Raw genomic sequence first — 23,122 nt, 5'->3', positions numbered from 1 at the left:
CACGCAGTGCCCTAGAACCCTGCGTCACTCGGGAGCCCACATGTACAAGTCTTAGATATCCATCCATGCTACGGCACTTTGAAGTAATCGATTTGACTCAGAGAACACGACAGCAATAAAAACCTGTTGACACATATATCAAAATAAATCAAATAGCGTGACACCTCTCACTCTCCCCCTTTGGTGAATCTGTTGGCTTCACCATCACAGCTCTGTTTAGTTGGTTCCTGTCTTCTCATGGTTAAACTCGAATTGGCAGTGCTAATCTGGCCCTGGCTTTGGGAGATGGAGCAGTTTAGAAGTGATGAAGGCTTTATGTGGCTGGCGCTCACTGTCTGCAGAATACCCACCACCCCACCTCCACACAGCCCCCCGCCACCCCACCTCCACACAGCCCCCTGCCACCCCACCTCCACACAGCCCCCTGCCACCCCACCTCCAGACAGCCCCCTGCCACCCCACCTCCACACAGCCCCCTGCCACCCCACCTCCACACAGCCCCCTGCCACCCCACCTCCACACAGCCGCCTGCCACCCCACCTCCACACAGCCCCCTGCCACCCCACCTCCACACAGCCCCCTGCCACCCCACCTCCACACAGCTCCCTGCCACCCCACCTCCACACAGCCCCCTGCCACCCCACCTCCACACAGCGCCCCCAACCCACCTCCACACAGCCCCCTGCCACCCCACCTCCACACAGCCCCCTGCAACCCCACCTCCACACAGCCCCTGCCACCCCACCTCCAAACAGCCCCTGCCACCCCAACTCGACCTCCAATTAGCCCCCCCCCACAGCCCCCTGCCCCCCCCCCCCACCTCCAGACAGACCCGACCTCACCTCCAGACAGCCCATCCACCCTACCTCCACACAGCCCCCAACCCCACCGCACCTCCAGACAGCCCCTCTCCACGGCACCTCCAGACAGCTGCTCTCCACTCCACCTCCAGACAGCCTCCCCCAACCCCAACCCCACCCCACCACACAGCCCCCCGACCCGACCTCACCTCCAGACAGCCCATCCACCCTACCTCCACACAGCCCCTCCACCCCGCCGCACCTCCAGACAGCCCCCTCTCCAACGCACCTCCAGACAGCTGCTCTCCACTCCACCTCCAGACAGCCCCTCTCCAACGCACCTCCAGACAGCCCCCTGCCACCCCACCTCCACACAGCGCCCCCAACCCACCTCCACACAGCTCCCTGCCACCCCACCTCCACACAGCCCCCTGCCACCCCACCTCCACACAGCGCCCCAACCCACCTCCACACAGCTCCCCCAACCCACCTCCACACAGCCCCTCGCCACCCCACCTCCACACAGCCCCCTGCCACCCCACCTCCACACAGCGCCCGACCTCACCTCCAGACAGCCCATCCACCCTACCTCCACACAGCCCCCCCACCCCACCGCACCTCCAGACAGCCCCTCTCCACGGCACCTCCAGACAGCTGCTCTCCACTCCACCTCCAGACAGCCCCCCAACCCCAACCCCACCCCACCACACAGCCCCCCGACCCGACCTCACCTCCAGACAGCCCATCCACCCTACCTCCACACAGCTCCCTGCCACTCCCACCTCCAGACAGCCCCTCTCCACCGCACCTCCACACAGCCCCCAACCCACCTCCACACAGCCCCCTGCCACCCCACCTCCAAACAGCCCCCTGCCACCCCAACTCGACCTCAAATTAGCCCCCCACCTCCAAACAGCCCCCTGCCACTCCAACTCGACCTCCACCAGCCCCCCCCACCTCCAGACAGACCCGACCTCACCTCCAGACAGCCCATCCACCCTACCTCCACACAGCCCCCCACCCCACCGCACCTCCAGACAGCCCCTCTCCACGGCACCTCCAGACAGCTGCTCTCCACTCCACCTCCAGACAGCCCCCCAACCCCAACCCCACCCCACCACACAGCCCCCAACCCGACCTCACCTCCAGACAGCCCATCCACCCTACCTCCACACAGCCCCTCCACCCCGCCGCACCTCCAGGCAGCCCTCTCCACGGCACCTCCAGACAGCTGCTCTCCAATCCACCTCCAGACAGCCCCCCAACCCCAACCCCACCCCACCACACAGCCCCCTGACCCGACCTCACCTCCAGACAGCCCCTCTCCAACGCACCTCCAGACAGCTGCTCTCCACTCCACCTCCAGACAGCCCCTCTCCACCGCACCTCCACACAGCCCCCCGCCACCCCACCTCCACACAGCCCCCTGCCACCCCACCTCCACACAGCCCCCTGCCACCCCACCTCCACACAGCCCCCGCCACCCCACCTCCACACAGCCCCCTGCCACCCCACCTCCACACAGCCCCCTGCCACCCCACCTCCACACAGCCCCCGCCACCCCACCTCCACACAGCCCCCTGCCACCCCACCTCCACAGCCCCTCGCCACCCCACCTCCACACAGCCCCCCCCAACCCACCTCCACACAGCCCCCGCCACCCCACCTCCACACAGCCCCTCGCCACCCCACCCCACCTCCACACAGCCCCTCAGCCACCCCACCCCACCACACAGCCCCCGCCACCCACCTCCACACAGCCCCCCAACAGCCCCACAGCCCCCGCCACCCCACCTCCACACAGCCCCTCGCCACCCCACCTCCACACAGCCCCCCAACCCACCTCCACACAGCCCCCTGCCACCCCACCTCCAAACAGCCCCCTGCCACCCCAACTCGACCTCAAATTAGCCCCCCACCTCCAAACAGCCCCTGCCACACCAACTCGACCTCCAATTAGCCCCCCACCTCCACACAGCCCCCAGCCCCCCACCCATCTCCAGACAGACCCGACCTCACCTCCACACAGCCCCCCACCCCACCGCACCTCCAGACAGCCCCTCTCCACGGCACCTCCAGACAGCTGCTCTCCACTCCACCTCCAGACAGCCCCCCAACCCCAACCCCACCACACAGCCCCCTGACCCGACCTCACCTCCAGACAGCCCCTCTCCAACGCACCTCCAGACAGCTGCTCTCCACCGCACCTCCAGACAGCCCCCCAACCCCAACCCCACCTCACCACACAGCCCCCTGACCCGACCTCACCTCCAGACAGCCCCTCTCCACCGCACCTCCAGACAGCTGCTCTCCACTCCACCTCCAGACAGCCCCCCAAACCCCACCCCACCACACAGCCCCCCGACCCGACCTCACCTCCAGACAGCCCATCCACCCTACCTCCACACAGCCCCTCTCCACTCCACCTCCAGACAGCCCCTCTCCACCTCACCTCCACACAGCCCCTCCACCCCACACCGCCTCCACACTCCTTTCTCCCTTCTGAGGGAAGGGAGAAAGGAGCCAATAAAGACAACTCCATCTATTACCAAGCATCTGACTCCCATTTTAATACAGGCACGGTCTGTAACGGTGTCTCACAGTAAATTACACAGCTATACTGTGTGGATGTAAATGACTATACTGTAGCCTACAAATTCAACTGAGTTGGGGATATAGTATGTGTATTCCTTACAAAAAGGAGAGAAATATATTGAACTATTAAATGGAAAAATAAGCGCAATACTGTGATAAATGGACAAAGTGAGATATATGACACGCTGAATCTGTTGTTAAAAGATAAAATATAGTGTGGGTCGTAATGGAGTGAGAATGTGTGATTTGAAAAGACGTTCTTAGGTTTGTATCTCAGGCTGCCAAGTGGAGAGGCGGAGGAAGGAGTCAGGTGCCAACCAATTAAGTTTCAAGTTCTAATGTCACATGCACAAGTACAGTGAAATAACTTTCTTGCGAACTCTAACCCCAACAATGCAGTAATCAATAACAATGTAATACTAAAAATAACATAAGGTAGAATAAAAACACACAAGAAATAAAAATAACAAATAAGAAAAACAGGATAAAGTAAGTAAGCATACTATATACAGGGTGAGTCAGTTCCAGTACCATATTTACAATGTGCAGGGATACTGGAGTGATAGAGGTAGATAGAGTACATGGCCAAAATGATGTGGACACCCCTTTAAATGACTGGATTCGGATATTTCAGCCACATGTATATAATCGAGCACACAGCCATACAATCTCCATATACAAATATTGGTAGTAGAATGGCCCGTGCTGAAGAGCTCAGTGACTTTCAATGTGGCACCGTCATAGGATACAACCTTTCCAACAGGTCAGTTCATCAAATGTCTGCCCTGCTAGAGCTGCCGCTGTCAACTGTACAGTAAGTGCTGTTATTGTGAATTGGAAACGTCTAGTAGAAACATCGGCTCAGCCGCAAAGTGGTAGACCACAAGCTCACAGAACGGGAACGTCGAGTGCTGAAGTACATAGTGCGTCAAACATTCTCTGTCCTCGGTTGCAACACTCACTACTGAGTTCCATACTGCCTCTGGAAGCAACGTCGGGACAAGAACTGTTCACCTGGAGCTTCATGAAATGGGTTTCCATGGCCGAGCAGCCGCACACAAGCCTAAGATCACCATGCACAATGCCAACAGTCGGTTGGAGTGGTGTAAAGCTTGCCGCAAATGCAATCTTGAGCAGTGGAAACACATTTTCTGGAGTGATGAATCACGCTTCACCATCTGGCAGTCCGAAAGACTAATCTGGGTTTGGCGGATGCCAGGAGAACGATACCTGCCCCAATGCATAGTGCCAACTGTAAAGTTTGGTGGATAAGGAATAATGGTCAGGCGTTGTTTTTCATGGTTCAGGCTGGGCCCCTTAGTTCCAGTGAAGCAAAATCTTAACTCTACAGCATATAATGACATTCTACATGATTCTGTGCTTCCAACTTTGTGGTAACAGTTTGGGGGAAGGCCCTTTCCTGTTTCAGCATGACAATGACTCTGTGCACAAAGTGAGGTCCACACAGAAATGGTTTGTCGATATCGGTATGGAAGAACTGGCCTGCACAGAGCCCTGACCTCCATCCCATTAAACACCTTTGGGATGAACTGGTCTAGATGCCCAACATCAGTGCCCGACCTCACTAAAGCTCTTGCGACTGAATGGAAGCAAGTCCACGCAGCAAGGTTCCAACATCTAGTGGAAAGCCTTCCCAGAAGAGTGGAGGCTGTTATAGCAGCAAAGGGGGGAACAACTCCATATTCAGGATTTTGGAATGAGATGTTCGAAGAGCAGTTGTCCACATACTTTTGGCTATAAAGTGTATGTATCGGGTAAGGTGACTAGGTATCAGGTTATGTGATAAACAGAGGAGCAGCGGCATACATGATAATTGTATGTGAGTGGGTATGTGGGTGTGTGGAGTCAGTGTAACTATGTGGATATTATGTGTGTGTGAGCAAATTATGGAGTGTTTGTGTGTGTGTTGGAGTGTCAGTGTGTGTGAGTGTGTAGGGCCCTGTGAGTGTGTAGGGCCCTGTGAGTGTGCATAGAAATAAAAATAAAATACAAGGGTCAACTCATATAGTGCGTGTAGCCATTTTGTTATCCATTTTGTTAGCCAGCTATTGCAGTTTTATGGCTTGGGAATAGAAGCTGTATAGGAGCCTGTTGGCGTCAGACTTGCAGTGTGGATCAGAGAGAACAGTCCATGGCTTGGGTGGCTGGAATCTTTAACAATTTTCCAGGCCTTCCTTTCACCCCGCCTGATATAGAGTTCCTGGATGGCAGGTAGCTAGGCACCAGTGATGTACTGGGCTGTCCGCACCACCCTCTGTTCGCCATGAGAATGAGGGTGGGGCTATTGCCACACCAAGCAGTGATGCAAGCCAGTCAGTATTCCTCTTAACTAGGTGGGAGAGGGCAGTGTGGAGTGCAATTGAGATTGCGTTGTCTATGGATATGTTGGGGCGGTATGCAAATTGGAGTGCGTATAGGGTGGCTGGGATGGTGGAGTTAATGTGTGCCATAACCAGCCTCTCAAAGCTCTTCATGATTACAGATGTGAGTTCTACAGGGCGGTGGTCATTGTGGCATGAAGCCTTAGAGTTCTCAGGAACAGGAACGATGGAAGGCATCTTAAAGCGTGGGGATTACAGACTGGGACAATGGGAGGTTGAAAATGACCGTGAGTATGCCTGCCAGCTGTTCTGTGCATACTCTGAGAACACGCCTTGGAATACCGTCGGGCCCCGCGCCTTGCGGGTGTTGACCTGATTAAAGACCTTACTCATGTTGGTCTCGGAGAGCGAGATTACCCAATCCTCTGGCTCAGCATTTGACCATCAGGTATTCACAGACGGACAGAGATTTACACTCGGATGAGAGACCTTTTGACCGATATGCCATCTTGCCAGCAAACAATGAACTGTCCTATTTAAATACAGCCCATTAAAACAATGAAGTACGATGAGGATTATGATCCCAGTTTGACAGGTGGAAAAGCCAGAGTACATCTTCCTATGTCACATTGTATATGAGGGTATCAGGACAGAGATTATGATAAAGCATGACACATTTCAAGATGTAGGTTTTAGCCCATTGGTTTTTGAGATGGAGTAGTGGACCATTGGAATTCCTATACTTGATAACTAGGGATTTATGTATCGATCTACGTGTAGATGTGTTTCTCAATGTTAGGGTGCTGCTGTGGCCTTGGCGTTGACGTAATGACATACTGTACGTGTCTCTCGGGGTGTATATTCATCACAACTGCTTCCAGATATGAGTCGCCATTGTATTTGTAATGAGATCTCGCTGTCTTTGCTCTGATTATTGGAGATCGTCAAATGTCCTTAGCCATGCATATTTATCAGACACAGTTAGGGCCTGCTGCATATCGCACTTGGCTGGTGGGCTGAATTTAGATTTCATTAATATGGATTTGTTGTTTTTTTAACCCCACACCCCCCCACCTGAAAAACAAAACAGGACATAACAAAGAGAAGCTGGAATATGATTAAACAAAACAACACTACATGGACCACACCTTCACAAACACCCCATTTATCACCCTGTTTCCCATCTCCACGGTTACAGAGCAGGATGAAAGGAGCGCTGGGTAGTTACGAGAGGAGAGGGGATATTACCCTCCACTGGATAACAGGGCAGGGATAACACACAAGACGCAGCGCTAGGCTGTATCGTGAATATGGGCTACACAGCTGGAGCATAATATTAGCAGCAACCCCCCCCCCCCCCCCCCCCCAGCCATACACATGATATTATCACTTTCATGAGAAAGGATCCACCGCCATAAAACAAAATGAATGTCAAAATGTATTCTGGTCAAATCACCACTTGGTTTCTTAGCAACGTTACTAACAACCCTCTGAGGAGGAATCATGTCATCTCCAGTCTCTCCAGGGTTTATGATCTCAATGTTCACGTGTTCTGAACTTCACGACACAGAAAAAATCATTTACAGGAAGGGACGCTTTTTGGCTGCCATTTTGTCTGTGTCATTCACATTCCTACTTAATAGTAGAAGTACTAGCAAAATAAGTGTGGTCATTCCTTGACCAATCAGTAAGCAGGACAGAAGGATAAAGTGTAGGTATGCAGCAGCATGGAGAGCAGATTAGAGCAGTGATGTTGTGGTATGAGTTGCTGGCAGTCGGAGCACGGACTCCATAGCAACCGATAGCATGGGCCTATGCTGGAGACGGCAGGGCTCCACTGGTTCCAGACAGCATGATGAATTACACACCCAGGAGCTGTCAATAAAAAGTGCTTACATTTCCTCTTCAATAAGAGCCCTGCAGCTCATTATGTTGCAGGGGGCAGATGAACATAGACTACCTCCCTGCACAGGCACAGGCACACACACAAACACAGAGAGTCTCCAAGAGATAGGTTTATTTATATATCAGCATGATAAGGTCAGCTCATCAATCACTCAAAGATATTACTCTCTTCGGGACACAACATACGTGTAAAAGCATGCATGTATGTGTGTGTATGTCTGTATGTATGCTGATGTCACTCAGTCAAGGAGGATGTTGTGTGTTGTGTGTTCTGGCCAAGCGGAGTGCTAGAATTAACATTTAGCTCCTGGGGAGGAATCCCACTCGTGGGCCCTTATTGATTAGCTTAGCGTGGGTTAGGGTCACGTCCAACAGGGCCTGCAGTCTGACAGACAGACTTCCCTCCCCACTGCCCGCCCAGCTCTCGGAGTGTGTGAGAGCTACAGACACATACAGACACACACGCACTCTCACACACGCGCACTCTCACACACGCGCACTCTCACACACGTGCACTCTCACACAAGATGCTGAGTACTGACTGCAGGGGGAGGGGCTAGTGTAAGCAAGAATCTCAAATGATTCCACGATCACCTCACACAATAAGAAAGAGAATGATATCTGCATCTCCAAGGATAGGCAAAGGGAAGCAATGGAACCAGCTTCAGTTTCATACATCCATCAGCCATATTGTCCAGGCCTACCACATAGGCCTACAATATGTGTTGAAATTGAGTGTGATGAAAATTCCCTACCGACCACAAAAGGGTCAGAAGTTAGCGTCATCAGCAGCCCCATCAGTAGAATAGAGTGTGTAGTTGAATGTGTGTGTGTATCGGCCAGGGCTGTGTCCTGTAATTGGCCTAACAGTCATTGCGGCTCTGTCAGGTGAGGCTGTTTGATGTAGTAATACCGTCTGCCTCCAGGACAGTTTTACAGCTGTGTTTAAGAGGACGAATGGTCAAATTGAACTGTGAAACCCCCTGCAGAATGGCGGCGTTTGAAAAACAGCGTGTCATAAGCCTCTTTGTCTCTGCCGCCGGTGCTGAAAAACACATGCACTGTTTCAACTGTCAAGCTGTTCTGTTCTCCTGTACTAACGCACGTCTGTGGATGACAAGCAGCTTAGCAGGCCACAAAACAGAAGGCAATGTCTCTGGGAGAACTAATGCTTGTTTCAATCCGTAGCAACTCAGGTGTCCGTTTCTATGAGCAGAAAACACTCACACACACTGTTGATTTACTGCAAGTACAGTAATACTGAAAGCTGGGTAATTCAACTCCAATGTTATTCTTAGTTCATCTATTCCTGGTTAATCTACAGTGGAGTGTAATATCCCCTCTCCTCTCCCACTCCGACTGAAACTCTTCTGATTCTTAGTTCAATCTATTCTTAGCTAATCTGTTCTGGACAGCAATATCCCACTGAAGGTTAATCTGTCTGAGAAAATAATCATTTTAGCATGCCATTTCTTGTTCCAGTGTTAATTTCAGGTTGACCTCATAATTACACTGAACCACTGTGCTGTCATCCTTCATGAAGGGCGGGAGCTTCATCCCAGAATTCCCTCTGTTCAGCGTGAGCTCCCACTTCAAGCAGCTCCACTCTGAAAAGGGCTCAGGCACTACAGCCCCGGTCCATCACCCTCTACCCTCAAACCCCATCTCACTCCAGCCAGGGTGAATTTAGAGATTACAACTAAACAAAGTGCCCCACTTAAGGTTATTATTGTAATTAACCCAAAGTTCAACCAGGACTTCAAAATAGTCTATTTGAAAAGTTTCTGTCTACAGGAATCCTAGAGGGGCCAGTGAGAAGGAGATGTAAGACTGTTCAGATTAGATTTTTTGTGTGTAATTTATATCTCCCAGAATGCATCCCTACAAGTCACAGCATGAGGGAAACAATCAGATAAACAAGCTCATGAATAATCAACTAAAAGTCCATTAAGGTGACTCTAAGGAAGCGGGAGTGGAGGGTGTTATTAACGAACAAGGGAAGGAGACGGGGGATGTAAAACAGTGGGCAGAAGAGAAGGTGAGAAAAAAAGTCTCTCTGCCTCCGTTAGGCCAGACAATCAATGTGTCGCCCCACGGTGAACACTTGTCTTTACTCTCATCACCAGCAGCACACACACCAGCCAGCGACTCCCCCACGCACACACACCCACGCCCAGATAAAATGCCCGAGAATTGTACAGTACGCAGTACTTATAAGTGTCAGAGTGTGTTTCTGCATCTGTCCTGGCATCCGTGTACCAATGTGCGTGTTACTGAAGTGCACTGGTATGAACAATCTGGCCACACACTAATTACTGTTTATCTAGGCAGCAAACTAGGTGAGGTTTTTTATGTGTGGGGAGAGTGTGAGCAGTTTGACAGCTGCTTCCCCTCTAGCCAAGGCTAATTTAAGGAGAGCGATCCTGGCTGAGACAAATGGTCTGAAACGTTTAATAATGAACCCCACTTGATCCTGATAAAACAGAGGGCAGTGAGCACAGTCTAACTGACCCATTGTATTCGTGTGAAGTCAGGTCAACTGTGTGACGGTATTGGGTGCGTTCAAATGTCATGCCAGGTCCTCTATGACTGCTTAATGACCTGATGTTTTATCTTCTACTTGATAGAAGGATAATAGACATTTGGAATAGATTTGAGCTGTACTTGTACCTTTCAAAATGTACATGGAAACAATTAAAACATGGAGATTTGATCAAATTATTCAAGCTGAGAGATGATGAATATGACTGAATGTTGCAGGTTTGTATTCATTAAAGATCCCCATTAGCTGCTTCCAAGGCTTCCAAGTTATATACAATATAAAATATGACATGACATTACATTTCATAACACTTGTCACAACACATTAAGTGTGTTCCCTCAGGCCTCAGGTTGTGTGCAGGCAGGTGTTACATGGGTTGGTGGTCTGTGTGTGTGGGTAAGTGGTGTACCTATAGAGCTTGGGGATCAGGGCTGGGTCTCAGGAGGGGTATTCACTCTGAGCCATTTCAAATGCAACAACTACACTTCATCATGGATTAAAAGAGCCACAGCCCCTGCGTACCTTCACTTGCCAAACACGCTCACATTACAGTAAAGCGGTCCATGCCTAGGGGCAATACTGCTGCCTTCTTTAAAGGCATGCCCCCTCCAACACAGGGGGGATTAGTCCTGGGAAATAGGCAGGGGAGTTACATCTGGGATCAGGGGAGAGAGAGAGAGAGAGAGAGAGAGAGAGAGAGAGAGAGAGAGAGAGAGAGAGAGAGAGAGAGAGAGAATGGGATTGCATTTCCTAAAGCTGGCAACACTTTCATACAATATATTTGAATGAGAAGGCAGTCATGCAGTGAAGGCAGAGTCATGCAGTGAAGGCAGTCATGCAGTGAAGGCAGAGTCATGCAGTGAAGGCAGTCATGCAGTGAAGGCAAAGTCATGCAGTGAAGGCAGTCATGCAGTGAAGGCAGAGTCATGCAGTGAAGGCAGTCATGCAGTGAAGGCAACGTCATGCAGTGAAGGCAGTCATGCAGTGAAGGCAGAGTCATGCAGTGAAGGCAGTCATGCAGTGAAGGCAAAGTCATGCAGTGAAGGCAGTCATGCAGTGTCCACTACTACGGTACACAACTGCATCTCAGTCTCCCCCTTCTCTCTGTCTACCTCCCTCCCTCTCTCAGTGGTGCTGCTGTGGGGGCCTGATCTATGGCACAGAGTGGCGTTGAACGGATGAGAGTAGGCGAGAGGAGGATGTATGAGTGATGCTGGGGGAAAGCGTGAATGGGAGGTACACTCATTTCTGACGCGTGAGCTGTTCTTGCGAGCGGTTCTCGACCCGACAGAAAGAGGGCTTTGATTTAGCTGGGGGTCCAGGGCATCCTGGATGGGCTCCATCCATCTTGCAAAGTAATTACATTATGAGCGTTTCCATTGGAGGGCAGAAGCTGGGGGATCTCAATGGCTTTATAAATCACATTCACTCACTAGAAACTCACTAGAAACTCACTAGAAATTGGAGGGAGATAGAGGGTTCTATTATATTTCATACTTTGTAAAAAAAAAAAAAGACTGTCCAACACTGCTGTCGGACCTTAAAAAGACCATTGTAAAATTAGAGTTTGGGAGCTAGGACGAAAGAGATATTGTGGAAATGTTCAGGTAAAACTTTACTAACTTTAGTAGCTTTTCAGCTACTAATTTTATTTGGGGCTAGATTCCGTCCATACCGCGGAAGATCTGCGTTATAGCATGATTTAAATTAAGGTTCTTTCCAATTGAGCAGACATACAGTGGGGAGAACAAGTATTTGATACACTGCCGATTTACAGTGGGGAGAACAAGTATTTGATACACTGCCGATGTTGCAGGTTTTCCTACTTACAAGGCATGTAGAGGTCTGTAATTTTTATCATAGGTACACTTCAACTGTGAGAGACGGAATCTAAAACAAAAATACAGAAAATCATTGTATGATTTTTAAGTAATTAATTGGCATTTTATTGCATGACATAAGCGGTCTCTGCAAACACAGGAACATTGCCTTTAAATTTCAATCAAACTATAGCGAGGATCATCCGCGACACCGATTGAATCTAGGCCTTAATTTAGTTAACCAAGGATTGTTATGATTGGCTTTAGCAACATTACTATACAGTAGTTTGCAAAGTAATGCTGATTAAGCCTGAAATTAAAAGATAGAAGCAATTTACTGTATGCATTTGACTAATGAGGTTGATCACATGCACAACACACACACACACACACACACACACACACACACACACACACACACACACACACACACACACACACACACACACACACACACAGCGGAGGCTGCTGAGGGGAGGACAGCTCATAATAATGTCTGAAACGGCGCAAATGGGATGGCATCAAACACATGGTTTCCATTTGATACCCTTCCACCAATTCCACTCCAGTCATTACCACGAGCCCATCCTTCCCAATTATGGTGCCACCAACCTCCTGTGACACACACACACACACACACACACACACACACACACACACACACACACACACACACACACACACACACACACACACACACACACACACACACACTCTTGCTCTCCCTGCCACCTCCTCTCTCTCAGGACAAGAATTAGAATTCTGACAAAACGTGTCTTAAATGGGGTTACAATCCTCTCCCCTTTGTCTTAAGGGTCAGTAACAACACACCCCCAGTCACCTCCTGTCTTATAGTGGACTTAGCTAGCATTAGCACCTACACACCCGACCCTAGCATGGACAGAATAGTCAGTGGTGTGAGATGGAACAGAGTAAATAGGCATTTCAACGTTATAGCTTTAACCGGTGCTAACTTGTGTATTATAAACTGGGTGGTTCGAGCACTGAATGCCGATTCGCTGACTGCTGTGGTACATTATATCAGACTGTATACCAGGGGTATGACAAAAGCATTTATTTTTACCCCTCTAATTACATTGGTAACCAGTTTATAATAGAAATAGGGCACTTGAGGGTGTTTGTGGTAAATGCCACGTTGCGTTGGCCTAAGAACAGCCCTTAGCCGTGGTATATTGGCCATATACCACACCTTCTAGGGCCGTATTGCTTAAATATTCGGGGTTGGTAGGTTGGCCTGGCTTGATATGTTTTTCCTGAGGAGCCAGATGCATGTCACTCAGGTCTGTAGCAGATACAAGATTTGCTCTCTATCCCTTGACTCAAACCCAATAACGTTTGCAATATCTTAATGATTTAATATGTGTGTGTAGCTTACAGAGTTCACATCTATACACATTAATCTTATTTTTAGTTGGCCAAAGAGTTGATGAGGTGATGGCTGGATATCTTTTTTTTTAGCAATGTCCGATATAGAACACGTGAGGTGCCCCATAGGGGCAACAAAATATGCAACTATGTGCAATGAAAACCAATGAAGCAGAAATAATTGACCTATTTGGAGGTAGACTGGCATCGTATCACTTCTACACCGATAAATAAGACAAGCAATATTTGTATTCGTTTTATTGCTGATAGTTGGGATTGTTTTTCTATGCCAGTCTTGGCCGAGAACCTGAACTATGCAAAATGAAAGTTTCTATTTGATATCCGAATTTGGAATGCCTGAAACGCTCCTCTTCAACCTGTCTCCGTCCACGGGGGGAGGTGCTGAAAGACTAAAGGTGCTAAAGACTTAAGCAGGAAGGCACCCTTCACGTTTCTCTACAGCGGCTCTCTCGGGGCACTGTATATCTCTCTGGCAGCAGAAAACATCTTTAAATTAGGTTTTTCAATATTTTCTAAAACTTATGTATTTTTAAGTTTGCTTTGTTTTAGCAACAGATCCATTTACTGATTTATGTGGGGAAGACACTCAAATTAAATGCGCAAATTATTATGTGACGTCATATCGCTGCATGAGGTGGCAAGAATGTTTGGGGGCCACTCTTGTAATGCAATTATTTATTTATTTTTATGAAATTGCTGTTGGACAAGATCATTTCGAGTCAGCCTGGTAATCTCCATACACCTCATTTATCTCTCTCCGCCCGTAGGCAAGTCATGGCTAAGGCTAACAGTATGGGAAATGTCCAGAGGGCTCAAGTCAACTCATAAATATCACCATAGCTCATGTATGAGAGCAGAGCAGTGATCTACGTACAATGAGTATACAAAATATTCGGAATAGTGTTTTGTACATTCAGTACACCTTCCTAATATTGAGTTGCACCCAATTTTGCCCTCAAAACAGCTTAAATTCATCGGGGCATGGACTCTACAAGTTATCGAAAGCATTCTACAGGGATTTTGGCCCATGTTGACGCCACAGTTGTGTCAAGTTGGCTCGATGTCCTTTGGACATACACACGGGAAACTGTTGAATGTGAAAAACCCAGCAGCGTTGCAGTTCTTGACACACTCAAACCAGTGCACCTGGCACCCTCTACCATATCCTGTTCAAAGGCACTTAAATATTTTGTCTTGTCCATTCACCCTCTGAATGGCACACATACACACTCCATGTCTCAATTGTCTCAAGGCTTAAACATCCTTCTTTAACCTGTCTCCTCCTCTTCATCTTCACTGATTGAAGTGGATTTAACAAGTGACATCAATAAGGGGTCATAGCTTTCACCTGGATTCACCTGGTCAGTCTATGTCATGGAAGGAGCAGGTGGTCTTAATGTTTTGTACACTCATGTTATGTCCTCTGAGACACATGATGTTGAGGAGAGCAGAAGTGCAAGCCATATGTCATATATGCTGCAATATGGGCCATATGAACATTGATCTCATCATATACATTATGTCATGCTGCCATGGCATTTATTGCTGATGATGTCATTGGCTTTGTAACTGACAGTGACTCTGGTCATAAAGTACACACTTCATGTTATTGCAGTTCATCTGAAATAGAGAAACTCAAAGTGCTGCTGAGTGTTTTAGAGAAATGAGAAACCACAAAAGGTAATAATTTCCACAAGATAAGACAGAAAAAGACAATTTTCCAAACGGTCTCATCGTGGATTGGTGGTTTTATATCATAGTCAGCATAAAAGCACTCTTTTGTATCTGGTCCTATCACGGTTTCACCAAATGTTTGGTTTAGAGGTCAACATTTTTACCTATCAGTGGCTTCGTTGACAACTTTGACTCTCTCTCTCTCTCTCTTGTAACATTTCCAGAGTGAAATGTGTCTTCAGCACCTGCCTCTGTGTTATATAAGAGCCTGAGAATGAAATATGGGTAGTGATATAGGATGATGTAGAGATGGTTATGTGATACGGTATGGAGATTGTTGTGTCAGGGATGATGTAGAGATGGTTATAATATAATAATATATGCCATTTAGCAGACACTTTTATCCAAAGCAAATTATAGTTAAGCGTACATACATTTTATGTTCGGGTGGTTCCGGGAATCGAACCCACTATCCTTCATTGTAAGTGTCAAGTTCCAGCAACTGAGCTACAGAAGACTATATAGTAGGAAGTGACTAGCATAGATTAGTTATGAGGAGGGTGGGGGGGGCACCCAATCATAATCATCTGTCTCAAGGGCACTCCATGTTGCTGTAACATAAACAATCAATATACCATTCCACAATCATCACCACATACATCAATGGTTTGAAATGAACTTGTAGAATATCTATAAGAGGCCTTAATGATGGAGCGTGAGCTTTAAATTGAACCAAGTCTTGATCAGGCTCAGCAGCCTTTTGATAAATGGTTAGTAGCCTGCATTAGTTCAGATGCTTGTTATATTATACATCATAATCTGGGAGGCCAGATGCTCACCTTCAGGGAGCATTGCATGCTTTAACTAGAGCACATCACACATTCCAGCATGCTTCATTATACAGCACTGTACACTACCGCTTGGCGCTAAAAAGTAAGCTAAGCCCACTGAGGTATACATCACTTGTAATGGGGACAATGACGTTGCTCAACTCAGGCTGAAACAAATGTGTGGCCAGGTGGAAAGCCCAACCATCGTGATGAATACAGGCTGGAGGACTGCTACAGGCACGCTACAAATGAACTTTAGGGCCAATGCCCACAGAACCGCTGTCTGCCCTGCTGTGATTCAGTGGCTGCCTCAGTCTGTTTAGCTATCTGCTTTCCATCTGGTTTATGTGTGCTTGTTTGGCTTGTCTCCTCCACCACTGCTGAAACCCAGTCCCTAAACTGTAGTCCAGCTGGGATCTGAGTTTCCAAACAAATGAATAATTAGAGTCCGTTTTTTGGAAAAGCAGTTATAAACTTGTATCGCTGTTTTTTGGAAAAGCCGTTATAAACTGTATCGCTGTTTGTTTCGCAACGGTGTGAATCCCTTTTCTCCAGCAAAGTGATGGTGGATTTATTCCCCGAAAAACCACTGGGGGTCCGCTGACTCCACAAACAGATATCGGCAGGTCCTCCCGTCACTCCCTCTGTGTTGGGTTTTTCCTTCTGGTTGACCTCTCAAGCCAAGGAAGCACTATGTCCTGTGGCATCAGGACCTAACAGACACCCACAGGAGCCACTTACACACTGATCCCTGGCCCCTAGAAACACAGAGGGAACCCAAGGAACCAGTTAAGACTGGATACACTGTAACAGACTTACACACATAGAGGCTCTACTCCAGCTCTGTTAAAAATAGATTCTCTCTTCCCATGACCTGTCCTTCACCACAACCCTTGATTATCTCTGTAATGTCGCATGGTGGATGCTACAAGGCCCTCTGGAATGTGAAATGAAGAAATGGGAGAGAAGAAGCTCTGCATCATGTTGTCGTGATGTGAATTGATGGTGACATGTAGCAGAGGAATGTCCATACGGTTTGTGCTCAGGAAATAATTGCTCCCTGGCCATGACTAAGGGACTAGTTGGGGACAGTATCTAGAGGCTAATTAGACAACACTGGGTTTAATTAGGAAGACTTCGTCTCCATCATTTACAATGTTGATTTCAATCATCTCTGCACAACACACATGACATTTACGGTCGGGAGGTCACAAGCTTGCAACAAATGTGACATGTTTGACCACAGAGAATACATCAGTTCCCTGTTTCTCCTTCTACTAATACAGTAAAAGCTCAAATTTCACTCTTCACATGCTAAATAATACTACCAATCTTTCCGTCAGGCCTCTATAGCCTGTCAGTCGTAGCTCATGATGGAACACAACAAAGGACTCTCCTTAGTCAGCAGCTGCAGCGGAGGCATGTGCAGGGGAGACCAGTCACTGTTGCTCTACGACCCGGCCAGCAACACTGGCTCACTGGGGTTAGGCACATCATATCACACATCCCAGCAAATAAGCACGGTTCATTGGGCCACGTTGAGAGCTTTTTAGAACCTGGCACCATCACATTACAGGCAGCTGCTGAAATATAGATCTTGCCTTGAGAAAAGTCTTGAGTGCAGCCGATGATTCACACCCTACACGGTGTCTGTTTGGTGTGAAGCCTGTGAATGTAGCAAATTGTGGGGGGGGGGAAATAACAGCTGGCTACATTAAGGTGGTGAAAAGGTCAATAAAAGTGCTGAACTGAGATCAGCCATATGTGAAAAATGACTGCACGGACATCATTTGTATGCACAAGAGGCAAGTGTACTCTGAGATTTCCTGTACGCTGAGAGAACTATACAGAGGTCAGCTTAATGTAAGATAGGGGCTGTACTGATATCAGCCTGATGTGTGTGTGAGAGAGGACTAGCGATCAGCTGGATGAGAAATGAACCTGTACAAAAAATGACCTTAATATACATGGTGAAGACATGGACGACAGCTTTACTGGCCACACAATGCAGCGTTTTATGTAAACAACCTTATTTACTCTACCAAGAAGAAATGTCTACATTTATACTTGCCCAACATTTCACTTCATATTGCCATAGAAGTGGAATATGAGATGGCATGGTTATAAAGTTTGACTTTTTAAACAAAAACAAAATAATAGAACATGAAAATAAATGCTCATAACATAACCAACTGCCTTAAAGTGAACATTTGAGTGTGAAGGAAGCAGGCTCCACCCACCCTGGCCCCTGATGATGGTTTAAATGTTAATCCAGCTGTGGTAGATGCCTACAGGCTGGCACTGTGTAAGACAGAACACACAGTAGTTGTGCCAGAAACCAGAGAAGAAGCACATACTCAGGGGTTGGTGCAAACTGAACATCGCCGTACACCCTTCATTATTCATGTGCTCTGAGGAAAGGCTCCATACATGCATCCAAGATGAACTCACTGCTAGGTTACATCCCTGTAACCCTTCCCTGGGCCTGGCCTGCTCCTTCCCTGGGCCTGGCCCGCTCCTTCCCTGGGCCTGGCCCGCTCCTTCCCTGGGCCTGGCCCGCTCCTTCCCTGGGCCTGGCCCGCTCCTTCCCTGGGCCTGGCCCGCTCCTTCCCTGGGCCTGGCCCGCTCCTTCCCTGGGCCTGGCCCGCTCCTTCCCTGGGCCTGGCCTGCTCCTTCCCTGGGCCTGGCCCGCTCCTTCCCTGGGCCTGGCCCGCTCCTTCCCTGGGCCTGGCCTGCTCCTTCGGCCTGCTCCTTCCCTGGGCCTGGCCCGCTCCTTCCCTGGGCCTGGCCCGCTCCTTCCCTGGGCCTGGCCCGCTCCTTCCCTGGGCCTGGCCCGCTCCTTCCCTGGGCCTGGCCCGCTCCTTCCCTGGGCCTGGCCCGCTCCTTCCCTGGGCCTGGCCTGCTCCACTCACAGTCATACTAAGATCCTCCAACAGAAACTCTCCATATAGATGCAATACAGGTCTACTAAGTGACTCTTTCTCAGCAAAAGGGAATTAGAATTACTTTGTGGATGATAATTAATGGTGATTTTTGTAGGAGTTTATACATGTTTCTTAAGGCGAAATCAAGTCTGTCATTTCAAAGTGAAAATTATAAACTAGAGGAGCCTTTTTAAACACAATCCATGTGATCATAACTTTCACCTGGATTCACCTGGTCAGTCTATGTCATGGAAAGAGCAGGTGTTCTTAATGTTTTGTACACTCAGTGTAGTATGTTTGTGCTGTGAGCATTTCGAAGTGTGAATAATGAGTGTTCCTCATAGGTGAGAGTAGCCCCTTAAGCCCTACACCCTCCCTTGCATTTAGACTTTGATGTGATGGCAGCGTTATGACACAGCAAGTGCTGCTCCTGGCATGGGGCCAGGGCACAGACCATAGAACTGGACACAACCTGTTGGTTTTAGCCAGTGGAAGATCCCCGAGTTCTAACTTTAAATAAAATAATAAGAATGACAGATCCCAAAATGCTGTACATTAACCACTGCTCAACTCAGAGGGCTCTGGTCCCATAGAATCTGACACTCTTTTTCACAACCCTCCAAGTCACTGGAGTGATAGCGTAAGTCGCTTTAACTTTAAAATCATCCATGACGAGTTACAGGTGCTAAGACTAGTAGTTGTAAAAGTAGTAGTGGCAGTGCGTTGCTAGGTAACGACGTAAACAATGCCACTTCATATGAATGTGGCAATGTGTATGTTGTCTCATATATCATGCGCAGGAGAGGCTCTAAACAATGGGGATTTCAAACCACCCGTTGTATAACTCTCCATACATCATGTATGCATTTTAGACGTTCCCGGAGTCATTAGAGGGTATAGGTCGGAGCACTAGCTGATTAGGACCCTGTCAGTAAGATCAGTGGGCAATGCGAGGCGGATCCACTATCATTAAGAAGGCTAAGCCAGAGTACAAGTGTATCCTCGACCTCCATCTGAACAGAGGTCCTCTTGTCTGAGCTGAATTCTGCCATTGACTGAGTACTGCCCAACCAGCACTGAATATAAATGTGCCCCTCTCCTTGGATGCGAGTGTGTGCATTCGCTTGCATAGTCACAATGCACACTCCTGTGATACCAATACCAATGCACACTCCTGTGATACCAATACCAATACACACTCCTGTGATACCAATACACACTCCTGTGATACCAATGCACACTCCTGTGATACCAATACCAATGCACACTCCTGTGATACCAATACCAATACACACTCCTGTGATACCAATACACACTCCTGTGATACCAATACCAATGCACACTCCTATGATACCAATACCAATACACACTCCTGTGATACCAATACCAATACACACTCCTGTGATACCAATACCAATACACACTCCTGTGATACCAATACACACTCCTGTGATACCAATACACACTCCTGTGATACCAATGCACACTCCTGTGATACCAAAACCAAAGCACACTCCTGTGATACCAATACCAATGCACATTCCTGTGATACCAATACCAATACACACTCCTGTGATACCAATGCACACTCCTGTGATACCAATACCAATGCACACTCCTATGATACCAATACCAATACACACTCCTGTGATACCAATACCAATGCACATTCCTGTGATACCAATACCAATACACACTCCTGTGATACCAATGCACACTCCTGTGATACCAATACCAATACACACTCCTGTGATACCAATACCAATGCACATTCCTGTGATACCAATACCAATACACACTCCTGTGATACCAATACCAATGCACACTCCTGTGATACCAATACCAATGCACACTCCTGTGATACCAATACCAATGCACACTCCTGTGATACCAATACCAATGCACACTCCTATGATACCAATACCAATACACACTCCTGTGATACCAATACCAATGCACACTCCTGTAATACCAATGCACACTCCTGTGATACCAATACACACTCCTGTGATACCAATACCAATGCACACTCCTGTGATACCAAAACCAATGCACACTCCTGTGATACTAATACCAATGCACACTCCTGTGATACCAATACCAATACACACTCATGTGATGTGCATCTGATTATACCTGTGTGTGTATGTTTTACATGCGTGACAATGAGGGTGTATGTTGATGACAGTGACCAATATTAAATATTACCTAAAGAAATCACACAGGTCAATACATGATATCAAAAATACAACAATCTATTTCGGTTTGGCAGAGGGATCTGGCACGCTCACACTAAGAGCACATACAACCATTATCTATCAAGTGAAAAAATCTATCAATCCCTACGTAGCCAAAGGGCTACCGATGGGCGCAATTAATTCCCTAAATGGTTCCTCGACTGGTAAGCAAGCACGACTGGCCCGACTGATATGCCCCAGTCCGCCCGCCGTAGCCTATCATTTGAATCATGTCCTGATTCAAATCAAATCGGATGCTGACCATCTTGGTTCCATTTTATTCTCTGGTAAAACGGAAAGACACGTCGGCATCGCGGGTTGCTCTGCGGATATTAGCCAGCCATAATGTTAGCGTAAAAACCTCAGGGGGCGACATCTTATCAACAGGCAAAGGCCACTGAAATAGCACACTATTGAAACGAAGGAAAACATTTGTATTACACATTCGCATGAAGGTTTGCCAATATTGACAACTAATTTCCCAACGGTGACAGTGCGCCAGGATCGATTATGCGAAGGAGATACGGAACAACAGCGTCACACTGATGCTTGCGCACACAAAAGCAATAGGAAATCATGAACATTATTTAAAAAAAAGGGAGGAATAGGCTTACCCAAAATATTCCCGGTAAACGTGAGAACGCGAGGGTCTCCCTTGAAGATGCGTCTGGTTTTCTCTCTTGCTTTTTTCGGATGATGTTTTACGCCATTTCTTTTGCAAGATTATTTCTCATTAAAGTGAGGTGTCGCAGGCTTTCGTACATCAATTCACCTTCTCCGTGTCGATCTGTCCCCCCTTTCCCAAAAAATAATACCTCTTAATGCCCCCTCCTCTCTTTCCTCTTTCTGACAACACCCTTCTCTCTCTCCCTAGTCGACAGATAGCTTACCACATTTTTGAGTTCGTAAGAGAAAGGCAAAGAATAAAATAAAACAATAATAAAAACAAATGCGTGTAACGCATTAGCGTTAACTCAAAGCAAAGGATGCTCGTCTTCTCTCCTTTCCATGGTGATACATTTCCACGGTGCCTCCCTCTGTTGTGAGAAGGCCTACATTAACTAATTATTTAAATTAATAAAATAAAGACGCTCCAAACAGGGTGTCAGACCTCTCCTCTGCGTACTTGCGTTGTCGCTCTGCTTTACTTCCTCTTTGATGTTTTATATCGGCAACAAAGGGGAGCTATGAATGGATCATCCGTTTCGTTGTTGCCTCGTTTGGCATATCATAATGACTTTTACAGGATTGTAATGATGTTAATTATTTTGCAGCCCCGACAGATCCATCAATGCCGCACTCGTGAAGATTCTTCGGCTAGTGCCTGAGAAGAGATGCTGTGTCTCATCTCTCTCTATCTATCTCTCTCACACACACTTTCTCTCTCTATCTCTCTCTCTCTCTCACACACACACACACACACACTTCTCGCTCTCTCTTTTTTTTTTAAACACTCACGCTCATTCGAATTCACTCAAAGCTACCGCAGATTGAGTGCGTGTCCCATTTGTGCCATCGGTCGCTGCTTGCCACATTATGTTAAAATTTTCTCTTGCAGTGATAATTTTTTATGACTAGACAGCGAAGATAGGAGGAGGCATTATTGTCAGCCGAAGCCAATCTATATCTGTGAAACCATCTTAAAGAAAGTATTCTGTTTTGACCTCAACTCGGCGCCGTGTTTCCATTATCGAACGAAGTATGTTTTTCAGATGGAGATCTGCAATCAGGGTGACGTCAGAAATGTTTAAAGCCATAGAAACGATTCCCTTCTCCCTCATCGACAGAGAAACCAATTGAGATGGCCTATGTTGCACCGGGTCTCGGTATCTTGAAATACAGCATCTGTATTCTGTATCAAATGACTTCAATGAACCATGCTACTGTGATGTGTCGTTCAGTCCTGAATGTGTTGTCGGTATAGGGCAATGCAATAGAGGGAGCTGGCTGTTGTGGAGTAACCTTTACCTATGATGCCAGAGGTTCACCTCCGTGCCATTTGGCACCTTGTCTAGAAAAAGAGATAATAAGAGATAGATAGGTACT

The 23,122-nt window shown here is 47.7% G+C and overlaps 1 protein-coding gene and 1 pseudogene across 1 annotated transcript; one reads left to right on the top strand and one right to left on the bottom strand.

Moving 5' to 3' along the window:
* The window catches only part of LOC115117698 (neuroligin-2-like), a 104,080-nt pseudogene extending 81,697 nt beyond the window's left edge, over window positions 1-22,383 (bottom strand).
* Window positions 305-2,944, top strand: LOC135562537 (basic proline-rich protein-like). Its single transcript, XM_065005038.1, has one exon. It carries the CDS (start codon window positions 305-307, stop codon window positions 2,942-2,944), a length of 2,640 nt encoding a protein of 879 aa, XP_064861110.1.
* Window positions 22,384-23,122: the final 739 nt, after the last annotated feature.

Source organism: Oncorhynchus nerka, linkage group LG19 (assembly GCF_034236695.1).
Source record: "Oncorhynchus nerka isolate Pitt River linkage group LG19, Oner_Uvic_2.0, whole genome shotgun sequence".
NCBI lineage: Eukaryota > Metazoa > Chordata > Actinopteri > Salmoniformes > Salmonidae > Oncorhynchus > Oncorhynchus nerka.
This window is presented reverse-complemented; position numbering and strand designations above follow the sequence as displayed.

Excerpts from the sequence above, each read along its gene's own strand:
- LOC135562537 (XM_065005038.1), top strand. The coding sequence starts at position 305 with ATGAAGGCTTTATGTGGCTGGCGCTCACTGTCTGCAGAATACCCACCA.